The 16,854-nt window shown below is 62.9% G+C and overlaps 5 protein-coding genes across 5 annotated transcripts; 4 read left to right on the forward strand and 1 right to left on the reverse strand.

The window, feature by feature from the left end:
• Positions 1 to 2,079: 2,079 nt before the first annotated feature.
• On the forward strand, positions 2,080 to 3,562 carry PLICBS_001625 (uncharacterized protein; the record flags this gene model as incomplete). Its single annotated transcript, XM_065599871.1, has 2 exons — positions 2,080 to 2,204; positions 2,533 to 3,562. 2 exons carry the CDS (start codon positions 2,080 to 2,082, stop codon positions 3,560 to 3,562), a joined length of 1,155 nt encoding a protein of 384 aa, XP_065455943.1.
• A 177-nt stretch (positions 3,563 to 3,739) lies between these two features.
• PLICBS_001626 (uncharacterized protein) lies at positions 3,740 to 5,351 on the reverse strand (the record flags this gene model as incomplete). The annotated part of the gene is made up of 2 exons (XM_018317289.2): positions 3,740 to 4,980; positions 5,066 to 5,351. 2 exons carry the CDS (start codon positions 5,349 to 5,351, stop codon positions 3,740 to 3,742), a joined length of 1,527 nt encoding a protein of 508 aa, XP_018182814.1.
• A 4,560-nt stretch (positions 5,352 to 9,911) lies between these two features.
• Positions 9,912 to 10,604, forward strand: PLICBS_001627 (uncharacterized protein; the record flags this gene model as incomplete). Its single annotated transcript, XM_018317287.2, has 2 exons — positions 9,912 to 10,390; positions 10,457 to 10,604. The coding sequence occupies 2 exons, from the start codon at positions 9,912 to 9,914 to the stop codon at positions 10,602 to 10,604; spliced, it is 627 nt and encodes a 208-aa protein (XP_018182812.2).
• Positions 10,605 to 11,822: 1,218 nt separating this feature from the next.
• On the forward strand, positions 11,823 to 12,855 carry PLICBS_001628 (uncharacterized protein; the record flags this gene model as incomplete). Its single annotated transcript, XM_018317285.1, has 3 exons — positions 11,823 to 11,938; positions 11,995 to 12,578; positions 12,668 to 12,855. The coding sequence occupies 3 exons, from the start codon at positions 11,823 to 11,825 to the stop codon at positions 12,853 to 12,855; spliced, it is 888 nt and encodes a 295-aa protein (XP_018182810.1).
• Positions 12,856 to 14,074: 1,219 nt separating this feature from the next.
• On the forward strand, positions 14,075 to 15,589 carry PLICBS_001629 (uncharacterized protein; the record flags this gene model as incomplete). Its single annotated transcript, XM_065599872.1, has 2 exons — positions 14,075 to 15,378; positions 15,574 to 15,589. 2 exons carry the CDS (start codon positions 14,075 to 14,077, stop codon positions 15,587 to 15,589), a joined length of 1,320 nt encoding a protein of 439 aa, XP_065455944.1.
• Positions 15,590 to 16,854: the final 1,265 nt, after the last annotated feature.

The raw sequence follows: 16,854 nt of genomic DNA on the forward strand, positions 1-16,854 counted from the left end.
AAGACATGGGCTGACCCCGGAACGGGCAGGCGCAGTGCATGAAGCTGCTAAATGGGAAAGGCGACGACGCACCGACGGCGGCAGCGGCGGACTGGACGGTCACGACGACGACGAGGACGACGACAATACGGGAACTGACCCGTCGACGGTTTGTCAGTCTCTCGCACGCGGGACTTTGACGTGGGCCGTCCCTGGGTTCGGGCAAGCCGCGCCGGGCCCCCTGTTATGCCATGCTACCTTATAAATAACCCGGGAGGCGGCGGGCGGGGAGGCTCTCCACGCGCGGTGGGCTGACCTTCGCAGCTGACCCTCGATCTGGGCAGGAAACTGAATCGCTCAACGTGAGCTTTATTTCTTGTCCCATCTTGGCGTCTATGCTGAAACACGTGAATGTGCACGCGTGCTGCTGCTGTACAGTACAGAATGTTTCCCTGGCCTCACTTGTTGAGATGCAGTCGAGGGCGAGCTCACCACCCAACGCTGCTACGCCTCTTTACAGCCTCCTTAACCCCGGGGCCAACAGCAGCCTGTTGTACAGTATTGTACCAGGTAAGCCATTGGCAGCTGGGAAGATTTGCGGAACGGAAGACATGGCCCTGTACGAATTCCCAATACTGTGCAGCATCGGTGGCATGAATCATCAATGCTTCCTGCACGCTGCGCGCGTCCCCGCAGGCAACCGCAGCAGCTCTCCTCCGCCGCCTGTGTCCCCAGGTCCATGCTACGTATTATCGTGCACGTACCCTCGGAAGCGCGCTCCCCCTCCCATGGCGTCGCCGCGGCCGTCCAACCACCGGACTCCCAACTGATATTACCTTATTGCTTGGGGGCCTTGCCGCTTCGGAAGGGGCGGGATTGGGTGGCTCGCGACGTTGAAGGTCTGGATTGACGATGAATAAGACGGTCTGGCGGGCGTCGACCGCGAGCCAACACGAGATAAAGTGCGTTGCTTCCCCGTCCCTCCCCCAACTTTTCATTCACAACGCAGTGCGGACGCCGTGCTGCAGCGGTCCGAGTACGAGCCCTCCTCTTTTCGCCCCGTCGAGTCCGCCGTCTATACCATTGGTGTCTCCCTGCCGTTGAACAGCAGGACGGGACCTGCATTCACGACGGCGTCAATTCGTGGAGCAGACCCTCGGCTCCAGCAGCCCGTTCCGGTGAGCTTTCTCCAGGCCCTCAGGTTTTTGGCGACAAGCATGTGGCTTACTTGATCCCCTGCCCCTTGCATCCCCATTGCCTATACACATTTCCCGTCCAGGCCATCTATTGGACGCGCCGTAGGGGTGGCCTGGTTGCTCCCCATGAACTACTCATCTCGAGGCGCTGGGCGCCCGCCAACCGCCATCCCACCGTGCAGCCAAAATGATACCTCACTTCACACTCGCCGCGCCCCGTTCGTGCGCTTCCAACGGGTGGTGGTGGTGGTGGTGGTGGTGGTGGCTGTCCGAACCAAGATGAACGTCGAAAAGAGACGGCGCTCCTCATTCGTCTTTCCAGTGCCACCTCGGCCCTTTTAATCCATCCGCGTGTTCGTACGGTACTATACATAGAGTCCTACGCGAAGTATAGCAGTAAGGACTACGGAGTACGGTTGTCTGATAAGCGGTGCGGGCGCCCGCGTGTCCCTCAATCGAGCGAGACACCGGAGGCGGACCCAAGCTGCACAAGGACCACCCAAACATCCCGCCAAGAGTACTCTTATACTGTGCCTGCTACGGGGAGGGCTGGAGCCTATATTGTGGTAAACAAACAAAGAGAAGGAGGATAAAGGCTCTGCGTATAAGACCGGCTGAAGGACAAGACGGCTATGAGACTACACGGGCCCATCTTCCAGCACAACTAAACCAAAAATGGATCCAGCAAAGGTCCCCTCTCGCCGTCCGTATTACTCGGATTTACAGGGATTGACACACACGTTCTGATGCACGCTCTGGCCGCCCAACGACTCTTGACGATCAATCCATCGCCGACTCACAAGCTTCGCATCAAGACGCGTCGACGTAGCAGCAAACCCCCATTCCCTAGTCCGCCCACACCCTCCCGCACCCGCGCCTGTCATCTAGATATCCCCAACCAACGATGCGCCTGTCAAGTGGCCGCCGCTACACGGTCAGGTCGCTCGACGCCCTCTCCGATGACCTGTTGAAGGAATTCTGCCTGGACACCGAGTACAACACCTTGTCGACACGGCGCGGCACAGAGCTGTGAGTCTCTTGGCACACACCGTGAAAGGGCGGGACAGACGAGGGGGCAAAGAGAGTGCTGCTTGCTCATTGAAACGGGAAAACAAAAGATTGCTCAGGGTTGACGACCCCCATAATGTGACTGAAGAGTTCAAGGAGCGCGTAAAGTAAGCCAGCTTCCATGCCTGCACAGCCCGAGTCCAGTCTTGCCTACAGAGTACATACTATCAGGATTCCGGTTTCAGCTAATTGGCAAGCGAGCGAGCCACAGGAGACTCCTTGTTGAGATACTAGCCTCGCAATTACCAAAGCCGCCACCTGTATCAAATCAACCTGATGGACAACCCAGGGTCACCGTCTGCGACCACCAGTATCGCAGACAAGACCCCGACTTTGGAGAGCCAGCGTGGGACAGCCCCCTCCTCGACGCCATCTCGCCGACGACGTTCCACCCGCAGCAGCAAAGCCCACTCTTCGGCAAGCTCAGCAGCGAGCTCCGCGACCAGGTCTTCGCCCTCGCGCTGGCCGAGCACGAAGACTGGAGCCGCGAGTACTTCGCCGACGAGGAGGCCGACCCGGCCCGCTACTGCGAGTACATCCGGCCGGGGTGGTACGCGCCCTGGCGCGTCGACTGGGCTCTCCTCCTGACCTGCCGGCGCGCCTACCACGAGGCGGCGCACCTCCCCATGCGGCAGGCCGTGCACAGGCTGTGTCTCGGCGCGGGGGCGAAGCCGCGCAACGACGGGCAGAAGAGCGACTACATGTGTCTCGGCAGGGTGCGGCTCGAGGCCCTCACGAGGCATAACCTGCAGAACGTCACGGAGCTGTGCATCCAGGCGGACCCGCATCTCCTCACGGGCCTCGACATCTACGTGAGCTGGTGGGAGAGCGTTGTCGGGCCAGACGCCTTCCCGAACCTCGAGTGCCTGACCCTCATCGTCGCCTGGAACGCGTGGTTCCCCGCCGCGGAGGTGGGCGAGCTGGACCTGGCTGGGATGTCGGCCATGACCTGCTGGCCGGAGGTTAAGAAGCGGCTCACGCTGGAGCTCGAGGCCGGCGATGACGAGCGGGACCGCGCGCGGCTTAGGGCCCTGGTCCGCGAGATGCGGCGCGCGTTGAGCCTCACGACCATCAACGGCACGCCGCTGGTGCCGGCGCCCAGGTGGCGGAGCTACAGGTGGTTGTTTGAGGCGCCGGACGGGGTGCTGGGCGGCGCGTTTGCCGAGTACCGCCATCTCGTCAACGAGGAAACCGAGATGCTCGTTGCGGTGTGCGACTTTGTGCCGGGACGGCGGCCTGCGCTGTGGAAGGACATTCGCGATGAACAGGTTTACGGTGGCAGGAGGACCGGGAATGACATATCGAGCAATCCTCTGTAATGGATGGATATGATGGTGTCTAGTATTGACCCGGATATACGTTCTACGGTGACCTGGCTGCTAGTAGAGCATACACTGGGCTATGATTTATCTAGCCAGTCTCATGCTATTAAGTAATTAACGTTACTCGGTATCTCGTCCGCGGCTGGCGCCCCCGGACCTGTTCTAATCCAACCCTCATCTATCGTCCCAGCGCGTCCTGCTCATGATAATGGGCCGCGCCGGGTCCCACGGTCCGCGAATCTCGTTTTTGTACTTTTGCAGCCCGATGAGCCACCAGCTGCACCCCCCCGTGGCGAGCGCCGCCACCACCACGCCGACCACCATGCCCACGGTGCCGTTCTTCCATGGCCAGCCGCCGTCGCGGCGCGGGTCCGATACCACCATGCCGACGCCCAGCCCGGCGCCGAGCACCAGCAGCACCGTCTGCACCACGTGGTAGCGCCAGCTGCGGTGCCGCACGTGCCGCCGAAACACGGGGAACAGCCCAAACACCTGGATGCTGAAGAGGGTGAGGCTAAAGACCTGCTTGGTCGACGGCAGCCGGCTAGCCAGCACTGTCGACGCCATGAGCGCCGCGTTGGTCGACAGCGACGCCGGGAACTTGGCCCCCACGCCGCCCGAGTAGTCGAAGAAGAAGATGTTGACGGCCAGCAGCCAGAAAGACATGGCCCAGATGCTGTCGCTCGACGTCGACTTGGTCAGCGACTTGAGGATCGGGCTGAGCCCTAGCAGCGTGCAGTAGATGAGCAGCGCCGACTTGATGGTGCCGAGGCGCTGATGCGCTCGCGACTCTTCCGGCTCCGACATGTTTTGCGGCAGCGGCAACATGTCCCCGCCGGGGCCAAGCTGCTGTTGTTGCTGTTGCTGCGACCCGAGCGACGTCGTAGACGCCGACTGAGGCGGCTTGAGGGTGGTGCCGCCGTTCAGGTGGAGGTTGGTCGTCGAGCTGGCCGCAGAGGGCACCGCCGAGGGTGTCGCGGACGGCGTCAGCGAAGCGGCGGGCGTGGACGGAAAGGACTCCGTGCGGAGCGGGTGCGGCGGCGGGCGTCGCATGCTCGCGGCGCGCCCTCGGCGGCGAACGCTACCGGCGCGGCCCAGGCCCGTCGTGGTGCCGGCGACGGCGCCGCCCGCGGCGAGGAGGAGCTCGTCGTCCTGGTCCTCCTCCTCGGAGACCCAGCGCTCCCACAGCAGCCAGCCGAGAAAGGTGCCGAAGCTGCTCCAGCTGGCTACGGAGACGGGGGAGACGCGGTCCTTGAAGATGCCGACGAAGCACACGACGAATATGATGACGGAGCAGACGTGCTGCAGGATGACGGTCGAGTCGGCGACGAGGGGCCAGAAGTCGTAGGGCTTGAGGCGTGGGTTGCGCTGGAGGTTCTCGAGGAACGTGGCCTGGTCGGTGTAGTTGTCGGGGTCTGCGAGCTTGACGGTCAGCGGGCCAATTCGACTCGGAGGCATGGATATAGGGCATCTCGAGCGAGAGAAGGGGAGGGCGCGTACACGACTGCTTCACCCACATGAGCTTCTTCCACGCGCGCTTCCGGCGACGGCTGGTGCTGCGGTCGGAGGCCATGTGTCTCATCCGGGGCAGCGACTCGGCAGCGCCGTCGACGTAGTCTCCGCTCGCGCCCGAGCCGGCTCCGGTGGCTCCTCCTCCTCCGCGGCGGCGGTGCTGGGGCGGCGGCGCGGCATCGTGAGGCGAGAGGTGGGAGCGGCCGAAGACGCTGAAGGTGGACGCGTGGGTGAGGGGCGGGAACGGGGTCTCGTCGTCGGTGGGCGAGGGCATGCTGCCGCGGGACGAGACGCGACGGGGGGGAGAGAGGAGTGAGGCGTTGGACGGACGGACGAGCGGACGGTCGGCGGCTGCGGCGTGCGTGCGAGCCGCGTCGTATCGGCGGTTGTCCTTGGGCTGCGCGGGCCGAAGGAGCCTCGAGCTCGTACTCGTACGTGCCGAGCGAGCGAGGTCCCTCGGGCTGGTTGGCGGCCGGCGCGATGCCGGGGGGTTGCCCCTGGGCGTGCCAATTGAGGTCCGGCGGGCGGGCCTCGAGGGCTCTCTTTCTCGGGCCCTCTTACTCAGTCGTGCTGCGGGCGGGGTGGCGGCGCGGATGTGGAGGAGGGCATCACGGGCCACGGGGGCAGCGACGACGTCAGGAATCGGAGGCTTCTCGAACGCGACACGGCCGGGGCTGCTGAGGTGGAATCTTCCGGAGGCAGGCACGCTCGGTGAGGCTTTGGTGCAGCGAGCTCGGGGTCCTGGTTGGGGCGAGACTGCGAGGCTGCCAGGCTGGAGGCACACGTGGGGCGTCGCAGCACCGCCACTCGTCGGGCAGTTTGGGGGGGGAACGTGCCTGCATGGGGGCGCGCTGACAGATGGACTGGGTGGGCGGGACGGTGGCATCCTCCAGGCTCTCTCAGCAGGAGGTCGGTCCACGCCCGTGGTACCTGGCAAGCCTGGGCAGGCGGCAAGCGGCCACCTCACCACTAGCGCCTCCAGTAGTGGACGGAACCGCCCACTTCAGGCGGAATGGCCTGAGGGCTCGGCGATTTCTTCAGTGGGGGTTGCACTGGCGATCGCTCTGGACCGTCAACTATCAGGCGTGCCCAGGTGGGAACGACGGGCTGGAACCCAACCCAGCCAGCCTAAGGTACCATTGCCATCTCACAGCCCAGCCCGTGCTTCGGGTTGTTCCAGTCATCTGTCCTCGCGAGTCGCCATGCCCGGAAAATCCCTGGCACTCGCTCACTCGCGGCTGGCACTCGCTGACTGCCTGGCTGCACGCAAGTGGATGCTGCCCTGCCCTTCCCCAGTGGGACGGACGGACCCCTGCCGTGGCGTAACTTGGCTTTCTGATAGCGTGGACCCCAAGGAACGCCCCTCCCATCGTCATCCCCATCACCGTGCCCTTGAGCTCTCTGCATTTCGCTTTTTGCTTTCTTTGTTTCTTTCCTTGTGCTGACCCTTGCCCGCGCCCCGGAGAGCCGACCTCAATCTCGTCTGCCATGCCGAGCTCCGAGCCCGGCCGTGGAGGGTGAGCGCGCGGATGTGGTCTCTTCGGCGGTTCCCACTGGGCAGTGCCGTGGCGCTACGCTTTCCATAGGAGAGAGAAAGAGAGAGACAGATGCGGATATCAGCTCCTGCTGCGCATTTGCGGAAATACACCGTGGCTGCGTACCAGTATGAAGCCCAACACGACGGAGCTCAATGCGCTGCGCTGCGCTGCTACCCCTAGCATTTAACTTAGTGCCTGCTGCGGCGCAAGCTGTGGGACAGGAAACGCGGCGTGGCGTTTCGGGGGGGGGGGGGGGGGGGGGGGGGGGGGGGGGGGCATCGTGGGCAAGCCATGCTGTGCTCTACTCCCCCCGAAAAGGGCGACCGAGGCGCAAGACTCGACGGCGACCATGCGCCTCCTCAGTCCTCACCATCGCGCGCGGGCGCGACAAGGCGCCGGGACTTTTCTCGGGGCACGAAAGGAAATCAACCATCTCGGCGAAACCGCGAAATTGGGTCTGGGCAGCGACTGCATTCCCGCATCTGCGACATGAAGGAAAGCCAACGGACGGCGACCGTCGATGACGGCGGCGGCGGCGGCCACGCGTCGCCCCTCTGCCAAAGGGGCGCCAGAGACACGTAGCCGACGTGGGATTCGTCGCCTTTTCTCTTCTGGGAATCCATAGTCACCTTTTTTGTTTCCTCTCTCGCTCTCAGAACGCGACGGAGGCGGGCAGTCGAGGTACTTGTAGATGCCCTGCTGCGCCTTGGAGAAGGGCCGCGCGGGCGGGCACTCGGCTGTCGACCGAAATGGAGGGCGGGCTGGCTGCAATGCTGCGCATCCCTCGCGCCTCCGTCTGCGAGTAACGAGGTCAAACGAGAGCCTCTCCACCCCCATTGTCGCACGCGTCTGTCTGTCTCTGTGCAATTCCGTGTGGGCAAAGTACCCTCGCGCGGCAATTCGCCGCGGCGCGATACCTGTGCTTGGGCGCTGGCACCGGGACAGGCGTGCCGACCGTGGCGCTGCAGCGGTGCCGCTCTCCCGTCCGCAACGTCGGCTAACATGGGCACCGGCCCACTATCACGAGTACTTCCCGAAGCCGTTTTGGGTTTGCCCGCTGCCTTGTGGTCCTTGTAGGGGTCTCGAGACGTGTGCCTGAGTCGCGATGGAGAGCAGACGGGGGAAGACTGGGGCCGCGGACGCCGTTGATGAGGCGAGAATGTCGTCGTTTCACCCCAGGCGGCAGCGGCGCGGCTCTCCCGAGGCGCGAAGCACGCGCCCTCGTGCGGTCTGCGATCGATTGCTTGCTTGCGTATACGAAATAGTGACTAACTTGCGGAACCGCGGCGAGGGCAAAGGCTCGCATATGTCCGGACTCTGTACGAGGCACTGTAAATTACCGACTTGGGGGCGGGTGAACCCTCGTGTCGGGCCGCCCGTCATCTCTCTCCATTGGGGGGAGCCTGTCCGTCCGCCGTCCGTCCTAGCCGCGGAGAAAGGGCAGCGGCCACGCGCGACTGATTGACTGACTGACTGGAGGAGCATTGACGGATGGGATGCCGGTCCACAACCATGCTCGGCCACAGGGCTGAAGCGGTGCTGGGGGATCCATCAATCAATGGGGCGGCCCATGATGCGAGCGAGGGTGGAGCAGGACGGGGACTGTCCCATGTGTCCGTCCCTCTATGCATCTCGTCTCCTCCTGCGACGGCCGAGTTACAGGTTATTTTGGGCGGTCCGTCCGCCCCCCTCGACCGTTTTGTCGTGTGTGCGCGTGTGCTACAGCGAGCAATCCCTTTCATGCCAAGCCGTCAGCGTGTGTAAAACATTCTGCCCATCTGGGGGCGGCAGCCACATCTCAAGGGCGGGGAGAGGGGGGGTTCGACGGGGGCATGGGAGGGCGCGGTCGAGTCTGACGGAAAGACGGATAGATGGATGCTTGTTTGTACCACGTACCGTCTGGTAGGAGGCGGCGCGCCATGGGTTCGAGCTGGTGAGGTAAAGGTGCGCCCGCGCGGCCCCCCCGTGCTAACGCTGCCTGCCTGGGATTGGGGCGCCGGTGCCCATCCATGGACGGGGAGCCGGACGAGGGAGAGAGGGAGGTGGGGGGTGGATGCTGCGGGAGCGGCACCCGTCGTGCTGTGCTTGCAGAAGACACTTGCACGGCTTGGACGGCGAGTGTCCGACAGGACGGGATGGAGCACGGGGCCGTGCTGCGCTGTGCTGTGCTATGCTGTGCAGTGCTGTGCTCCATGGAAGGTCGACCAGCTGGACCTGGCGAATGGGGGGACTCGAGACTGGAGGCGCACCACCCAGTGCTACCACCCAGCAGCTCCGGCCAGCGCGAGCCAGTGGTGTAAGAACGCCATAAATGGCGACCTCGAGGACCTGAAAGGCCCTGGACTGGCCCAGACGCCTCCGCGCCGCCTCTGCTGCGCCCAACGGCCTCTAGCGCCGGGTCCAGAAACCACCTCAGCGCAGCAGCAGCGCAGACCCTCACGCCCTCGTCTCGTCCCCTCCAGCTCCCTCCACTCCTCGGTCCTCCCGTCCTGCTCCTCCTCCTCCTCCACCACCACCACGACCGCCTCCACTTTCTCGTCCACCCCCCAGGAAAACGCCCGGTCCAGGTCGATCTGCGCCCGTGTATAATACCCTCCCACCTCCTCGGGCCGCCCAACCCTTGAGGGTGTCCTACCTCTGATCTGCTCTTTTCTTGCTCTCCCTCCCTCTCTTCCGTCACTCTCCCATATTATCGTGACTCCTTCATACTCACTCACGACCTCTCTTACCCCCAATACAACGTCTCCCAACACGACGTACTCACTAGCCCGTCCATCGCCATCTCGGTCCATCTACCAGTGTGATCGACAGCAATCCCGCTCGAGCCCTCGTCGAGTCTACCACTACCAGCCGCCGTTGAGGCGACAGTACCGTGCCGCGCACCGAGCGCTGCAGCAAGCCCGTCTGTTAGTCGTCGTCTGTCTTGCACGCACGCACACACACGGCAGCCTTCGAGAACACGGCAAGCGTCGATTGTATTCGAGACAATCGCCCGTCAGACTACGATAGGCGTCTCACGGGCCACCCAACAACCGCACGCCCGCTCAGCCACTGTTGCGACCCGCGCTCTTGTCCAATACCCGGGGTCAGGCGAGCGATATAACCAGACGGCGCCCCCCCCCCCCCCCCCCCCCCCAATCTTGTTCTCGTCGCTTAGACCCACGCCTTTGCGATCTTCGCCAACGTCTACCGACCCGCTCACTTGCTCTGCCTCACCGCAAGGAGTCGCGATTCGACTCCTGTCTTGTACGGTACATCTTTATCTGCTGCAGTATCCGCAAGAACCTTCCGGTGAGATGAAGCTGCTGTCTGTGCTGCTCGGCGTGGGGCTCGCCGGCGTTGGCCTCGCCGCTCCCGCCACCGAACCCTACCAAGTCATCACCACCGAAGACGGCATCCCCATCATCCGGACCAACATCGTCCGGGTCGACACCGCCGCCGCCGCCATCCCCGACGCTCCGCCGTCTCACTCCCTCGTCTCTCACTACGCCAAGCTTGCTTCGGGTGCGCTGGGTTGGCTCCACGTCCCCGGCTTCCGGGGCGCGCCCGTCTTCGACCACGACACGCCCACCGCCGTGGCCGATTCCAACGGCGACGTCTGGGGCGGCAGCTACGGTAGGAAAGGCCACGGCAGGGGCCGCCACGGCCACCATCGCCATCGTCATAACCGGAAGCCCTTTCACTTCTACCCGCGCCTGAGCCTCAAGGATGGACTTCCTTTCATTATCCTCGCCGTTTCTCTGTCAGTGGTGGCTGCCTGCTCGCTCCTGAGGAGGTGAGTTGTAGCCATTTCTTGAATGGCCGTCTCCGGTGTCACGTTCTTAATGCTAACATTCCGCAGGACTGCTGCCGCGCTCCAGGGCGAGGAGAACCCGCCTATTGACTCTGCCCTGGCTGAAAAGGGACGCCTGCAGCAGCGGTTTGAGGCCACGCAGACGCGGGCGGAGAGTGTTTCTCACCCCGCTGTCTCGCCTGCCGAGAGCTGCTGACAAGGCTGTGGTGGCCGCGGATGTGATTTTCCTTGAGCACGGCGTTTTGGATTTGGCACGGCATTGGGGGGCCACGAAGCGATAGAATCTGGATCAGGGGCTACTATATTACAAAGCTCCATATTATTTGGTTGTCATGATGACCAGCGTTGGCACGAGGAGGAATGAGCAGACGGCTCTAATACGGAATGCATTCGACGAGATAGAACAGCGCGGCCGCTGCAGGCCAAAAGCGGGATGCCTCGATTCGAGTCGCTGGCCGGTCCCTGCAGGCCTTGCCAGGAGAGGCTGGCTGCGGGCGCCCAAAGGCTTGGATGATGAACAGTTCGGGCGCCCAATTCAGATACCCAATTTACTCAGTTTAACTGATGATACATTGCTCCACGGGACTGACTGTACCGCAATTAGTGCCCCGCGCGCGACTGACAGTTGACAGTTGACACAACTGGGTACCCGGCGAGGCCGAGTCAGTCGATGTCAATACGATGACTGAGGTGGAGCAGTCGCTCGTTTGGATGGTTTTGCTAGTGTCCCGGGTAGACACGAGGCACGACGAAGCGGCAGGAGCGTCGCGGTCTGTCCTTCCTTGAGTTGTCGTTTGAGAGATGCCGATCACCTGACGTAGAGGAGGTAGGCACGGAGTCTCTCCGCTGCTCGACTGGTGGCGTCGTCCTCGATGCCGCAAGCTGTATCGAAGGGAATAGAGCGCAGGTTTTGTGTGCCTCTGTCTGCATGCCGCCCCTCGTTCTATGCCATCTATTGTGAGCTTCTCGCGTCTCAAGTCAGATTCCTCGAACCGGCTGTCGCTACCGGCTACGAACAGCATTCCTCGTCTGTCCATAGTGACGATCGCCTCAAGGGAAGAGAAGTCGTACCCAAGGGGCAGCGTCTACATGTCGCTCTGTCCAGACCTATTATGTGAGGCAATCGCTTGGACTCATTCTGGCAAACGTTGTATTATGTTGTTCTCGGACTCACTCCTAGCAGAACCGAGGGGCGCGAGATGCCGTTGCTGGCGTGTCGGCCCATCGCCAAGGGATTCGCACTGACAGCTTCCTGTACCCGGCCGAAGCTTGGCTCCACCGTCCCGCCCCCGCACATCGAGAACCTCGGCTCTGCTTATGAGACAAGTTGGCAACCACAGAGGCACACTCCAGGAAGGCTGCAATTGACTTTGTTGCTGGAGCTTCATAGCATCATCAGACGACAGCTGACGCCATGGCCACCTACGAGACTGCCTCCGACCGCTTCATCACCGTCGGCGACATCCGGTTTGCCTACCGGTGGCTCGGCCGACGGGACGGCATCCCGCTCGTGCTGCTCATGCACTTCAGGTTTGCGGCCCAGCAGCCCGTCATGACAAAGTTGCATATTGACCATGTCTGCGCAGAGGAACCATGGATCACTGGGACCCTGCCTTGATCAACCCGCTTGCAGCAGTACGCCCCGTCATTCTGATAGACAATGCCGGTGTTGGGCGGTCCGGCGGCGAGGTGCCAAAGACGTTCACGGGCTGGGCGCAGCACTACATCGACGTGATTCGCGCGCTCGGAGTTAAGCGTGCAGACGTAATGGGGTTCTCCATGGGCGGATGCGTCGCACAGCTGGTCGCCCTCAACGCCCCGAAGCTCGTTCGCGCCCTCGTGCTGTGCGGCACGATTCCCAGCGAGGGCGAGGGTGTCATTCGGGCGCCGATAGGGCCCTTTAACCAGCTCAAGGCGGCCGCGACAGACGACGAGGATCGCAAGGCCTTCCTGGAGACCTTCTTCACAAAGTCGGAGCGAAGCCAGGCCGCTGGGCGGGCGAGCTGGGAGCGCATCGTCAACGCCCGCCCGAACCGCACGCCTGCCGTCCCGGCCGCGGCCGCTCATCGGCAGGCCATCGCGTTTGCCAAGTTCATGGACCCCAAGCAGGCCAAGGACGCGTCGTATGACCGATTCCACGAGCTCAAGCTGCCCGTCCTCATCGCAAACGGTACGTGCTTTCTTGCTCCTTGTGCGACCCGTGGGCAAACGCCCACCCGGACACATGCATAGGTCTCGCGTTCTGACTCTGTGGTGCAGGCAACGAGGATCTGCTGCTGCCAACGGAGAACAGCATCCTCATGTGGAAGAAGCTGAGCAGCCTCGGCGCGCAGCTGCACCTGTACCCGGACTCGGGTCACGGGTTTCTCTTCCAAAACGCCGGTCCCTTCTCGGCGCTCATCAACACCTTTCTTGATGGCGCTCCTGACCAGGCCAGCAGACTGTAAAAGCTTTCACCCGCGCAGGGAGCTGCATGGTAGGGAAGGGCCGTGTGCACGTGGAGATGCGACTCGCGTGACACGAAGAATGAGGTTGCATCTGAAATCTGAACTGCCTGCCCCGGGCCGGCCGCCGCGCGCGAGGCGGGCCGCATCGTCCCGTGGTCGCGACCGGCGTATCGGATCCGAGGTCGTGGATATGAGCTTGATTCAAAGGAGGCATGTTTGGCGATCCGCGCAGGGTATTGGCTCGCGAAAGCACGCGGGTAAACGGTGCGACTCATGCAAACGACTGGTCAGGCAGGGGACAGATACCTTACATACATACCTACGCAGACACAGACACCACGTACTACAGCAGCTCACATCTCGAGCAAGGGGGCATGACGAGACGGGACTGATGCATACAGGTCGTCGCCGTAGCGGGCAACCCGGGCGTTGTGGAAAAAGCAAGATGCGACTCCTTTGGGCCATGGCGGCGGGTCGTCGAGGGCGAGGCGGTGACATGGCACCCCCGACGGGACGCCATGTCATCCCATGTCATCCCATGGTCGCTGCTTGGCAGCGGATGGTGTTCGGCGAAGACGGCCCAGAGGCCCCAGACGGAGAAGCAGCAATGACAGCGAGGAAGCTTCGCAGTGGTGGGTTCGTTCCCTTGGGTTGGGATATGCGGCTCCCCACGTCAGGTGCCTGAGACAATGACCAGGTTCCGTCACATGGACGGCCGGTGGGAGGCGGCGCCATTGGACGGACCAGGGGGGACGAGTGATCAAGGGCTGCCCGCGCTGCAGCTAGCCGCCGCCCCTCGAACAGACGGTCGGTGAGGTGGGATGGATGATGGGTCCCTGGTCGGTCCGGGTCGGTGGCGGCTGAGGCCGACGATGGCTTCACGCAAACCGATTTTCCTCTTTCGGCGACGAGCGAACGGCCGCGACGCACACGACGATGACGGAGCTGGCAGGCACGCATACAGACTAGAGCAGGCCCAGGCCGAACAGGGCGGCCAGGATGATAGCTGGGGTCCCGGTAGCGTGGGTGGTGTCTCAGTCACCGCACCGCACCGAGCTGCTTTCGTCGCCGGCGACGTCGTTTGTTCGTTCGCCGTCGTGTCCCCCCTTGCTTTAAAGGAAGCTGATGGCCGCCACGTATTGTCACCCCCTCTTCAGTGTCCCGGTGCTTTGGGCCCGCCATCACGCGTTGTCTCACCACCTGGTAGTCGTGAACAAACATGGCCCTGATGGCGGAGTGCCCTTCTACAACTATAGCGACAGCAACGAGGACGACAAGGCCGCCGGTCCGCCTGGCCAAGGTCGAGTCCGAGTCTGAGCCCGAGCCCGAGCCCAACTCCAGGTTCGCGCTGCTGCCGGCGGAGCTGCGACTAAAGATATGGGCGTGCGCGGCGGAGCCCCGTGTGGTGATCCTCGACGACCTCGTGCACCGGGAGAGAGCGTACCCGCTGCCGGCCGTGACGCAGCTCAACGCCGAGTCGCGGGCCGAGTCGCGGCGCGGGTACGAGCCGGCGGGACGGGGCTCATACGTCGACTTTTCGCGCGACATTGTGGTCTGCGACGCGAGCATCTCAGACCAGAAGGAAGGTGGCGCGCGCACGCTCGAGGCGTTGGCCCCGCGGGTGCGGCGGCTGGCCTTTTGGGACTGCTTCCCGGACGACGGGCGGGTCGACGGGCTGCCGCTGTACTCGGCGTACCTTGCGGCGTGCTACAACAATAATCACAACCCGCAGTATCAGCAGACGGGACAGGGGCAGGAGGGCGCAGGCGAGGAGGGGGCCGAGCCCGGAGTCGCCGTTGGCAGGGTCGCCTTCGACCGGCTGTGGTTCCCCAACCTCGAGGACCTGTGGATCGTCAAGGTGGGCGAGGTGGACCGGTCATGGGAGCTCGGGCCCGTGGCGGTGGACAGGAGCGTGCCGTCGGATGTGAGGGCGCGAAGAACGGCGCGCCAGTTCCGATACTGGGTGGACGACGGTGTCGTGGAGATGGCGAGCCTGGACCTGGACGAGTCCGAGACCAAGGCGGTGCTGCGGCACGGGCGGTGCGGCAAGCCCGACTGCCGGGAGCTGAACCGGGGACGGCCGACGATGGTGTCCAAGGTGGTGTTTATGGATGGGCGGTATGGGGACAGCGGTGATGGTGACGACGATGACGACGGTCATGACGGGGAGAGGCGGAGGCGGAGGAGGTGGCAACGGCGGGAGGGGCGCGCGGAGCGTTCGCCGTCAGCATCAGCATCGTCATCAGCGGCATCAGCATCAGCATCTTCATCAGCAGCATCAGCGTCGGAATCGGCATCGGCGTCGGCACAGGGACAAGCGAAGGGGTGCAGCGACTGGAGACGCATACGGCCGTGGTCGACGGCGGGCGACCCGGACGCGGGCGCGGATGGGAACGGCAACGGGAGCGGCCACAAGGACACGGCGGAGAACAGGATGCGGTGGATCATCGTCGAGCGGATACTGACGTTTTCGCTGCGGTGGGAGGGCTCCGGGGAGGTGGAGGACGGGGTGTCGGCGTCGGCGTCGGCGCATGCATCGGCGGGTACGACAGGACCACCACGGCGGCGGCGGCGGCGGCGGCGGCGGCTCAGATGACGACAACGCGGGCCGGGCAGCGCGGGGCGGTAGGCTGGCCTCCGAAGTGGCCTCGGGTTAGAAGGGGGACTCGTGTATGCTATGAGAGGGGCTTGTACCAAGTGACTGACTACCTGCAACAGTCCCTACGTGTTGTAAGAGTGAGATGCCCAGCTGTGCCCCATTGACTGAAGGAAAGCACGGAATGTTTTTGATTTGGAAATTCAAGCATTGAAGGGTCCATCCATGATGTGCCCCGTCATACTCGGCATTACATCCCCCGAACACGCGAGGGAGTCGGGACGCGGAAAACAACTCGCCACTGCACTTTAACGTTCAAGAGCCAAATTACACAGAAACACATCGTCATACTCGGACACGACGGGACGAGACGCCTTTGGTGAAAGAAAAAAAAAATCTATGGCACGCGTGAGTTCGTGACGTGCTTTCCTTCGGTCAGCGCATGTAAGCCCCGCGGAGACGTGCTGAGATGCTGATGAGAGTTTCGCTCGAGTGCCTGCGTGCGCGCGGCGAGGCGAGACGAGACGAAAGATGATGATGGGAAGCTGCATTATACAAAAGGAAACGAAACGAGACGAAACAAGGGCTGTGAGCGCTGCCGGACTTTGGTCCATTTAGTAGTACCGGTATTCAAGGAACCGAAGCGATCCGGGTTGGTTTATGGGGGAAATGATGTCCCCCCGGGATTTACCATGTTCGGACTTTACATACTACGTAACTTAAGGGGTTTGAGGAATCACCGCTAGATATTGATTGACAGGCTAGTTGGGCCAAGCCCGTCTTGCCCGTGTAAGTCGGTGAGCGAGAAAATAGCATGTATGGCAACGATAGCAGGCTGTGAACGAGAACAGCTGCAGGGGGGGGGAGTTCAGTATCAGCGCGCCCCGGCAGGCAGGGCGCGCGGGACCCCATATTTCGTCAAGGCCCGAGGCCAAGGGCGCCCCCTACCCCCCCTCCGCCCGCGTCTCCGCAAATCGAGGGTCCGAATGGGGCGGGCGTTCCGGGTCCGGAGGGGAAAGTGAGGGGGAGAGACGGCGGAGGCGGAGGTGCTTGCTCCTGGTCTTATCGCTTTGAATGGGGGGCCTCTCCTGTTGTAGGCATGGAGATGAGCGCTGGTCGAAATTGTGGTATAAAGCGCGTCTATACTCAACGGAGATGTACAATTGCAATTCAATCTTTCGAGACATCTCTCTTGCCCGTTTTTAACTTTGCCTCGGGGCTCGGTCACGCATTGGAAAGAACGCTGACGCAGGGTGGGCTCGCGGGTGAGTGAGACTGTGAGACACGGATCTTGAATCCACTGATTCCGACGACGGCTGGCTCGGAATTGACGACGGTGGGCTTACATGGAGAGCTAGGACAACGCACCTCCTCATACACCTATATATACTCACGTGTATATA

Source organism: Purpureocillium lilacinum, assembly GCF_023168085.1.
Source record: "Purpureocillium lilacinum CBS 284.36 DNA, scaffold_1, whole genome shotgun sequence".
Taxonomy (NCBI): domain Eukaryota; kingdom Fungi; phylum Ascomycota; class Sordariomycetes; order Hypocreales; family Ophiocordycipitaceae; genus Purpureocillium; species Purpureocillium lilacinum.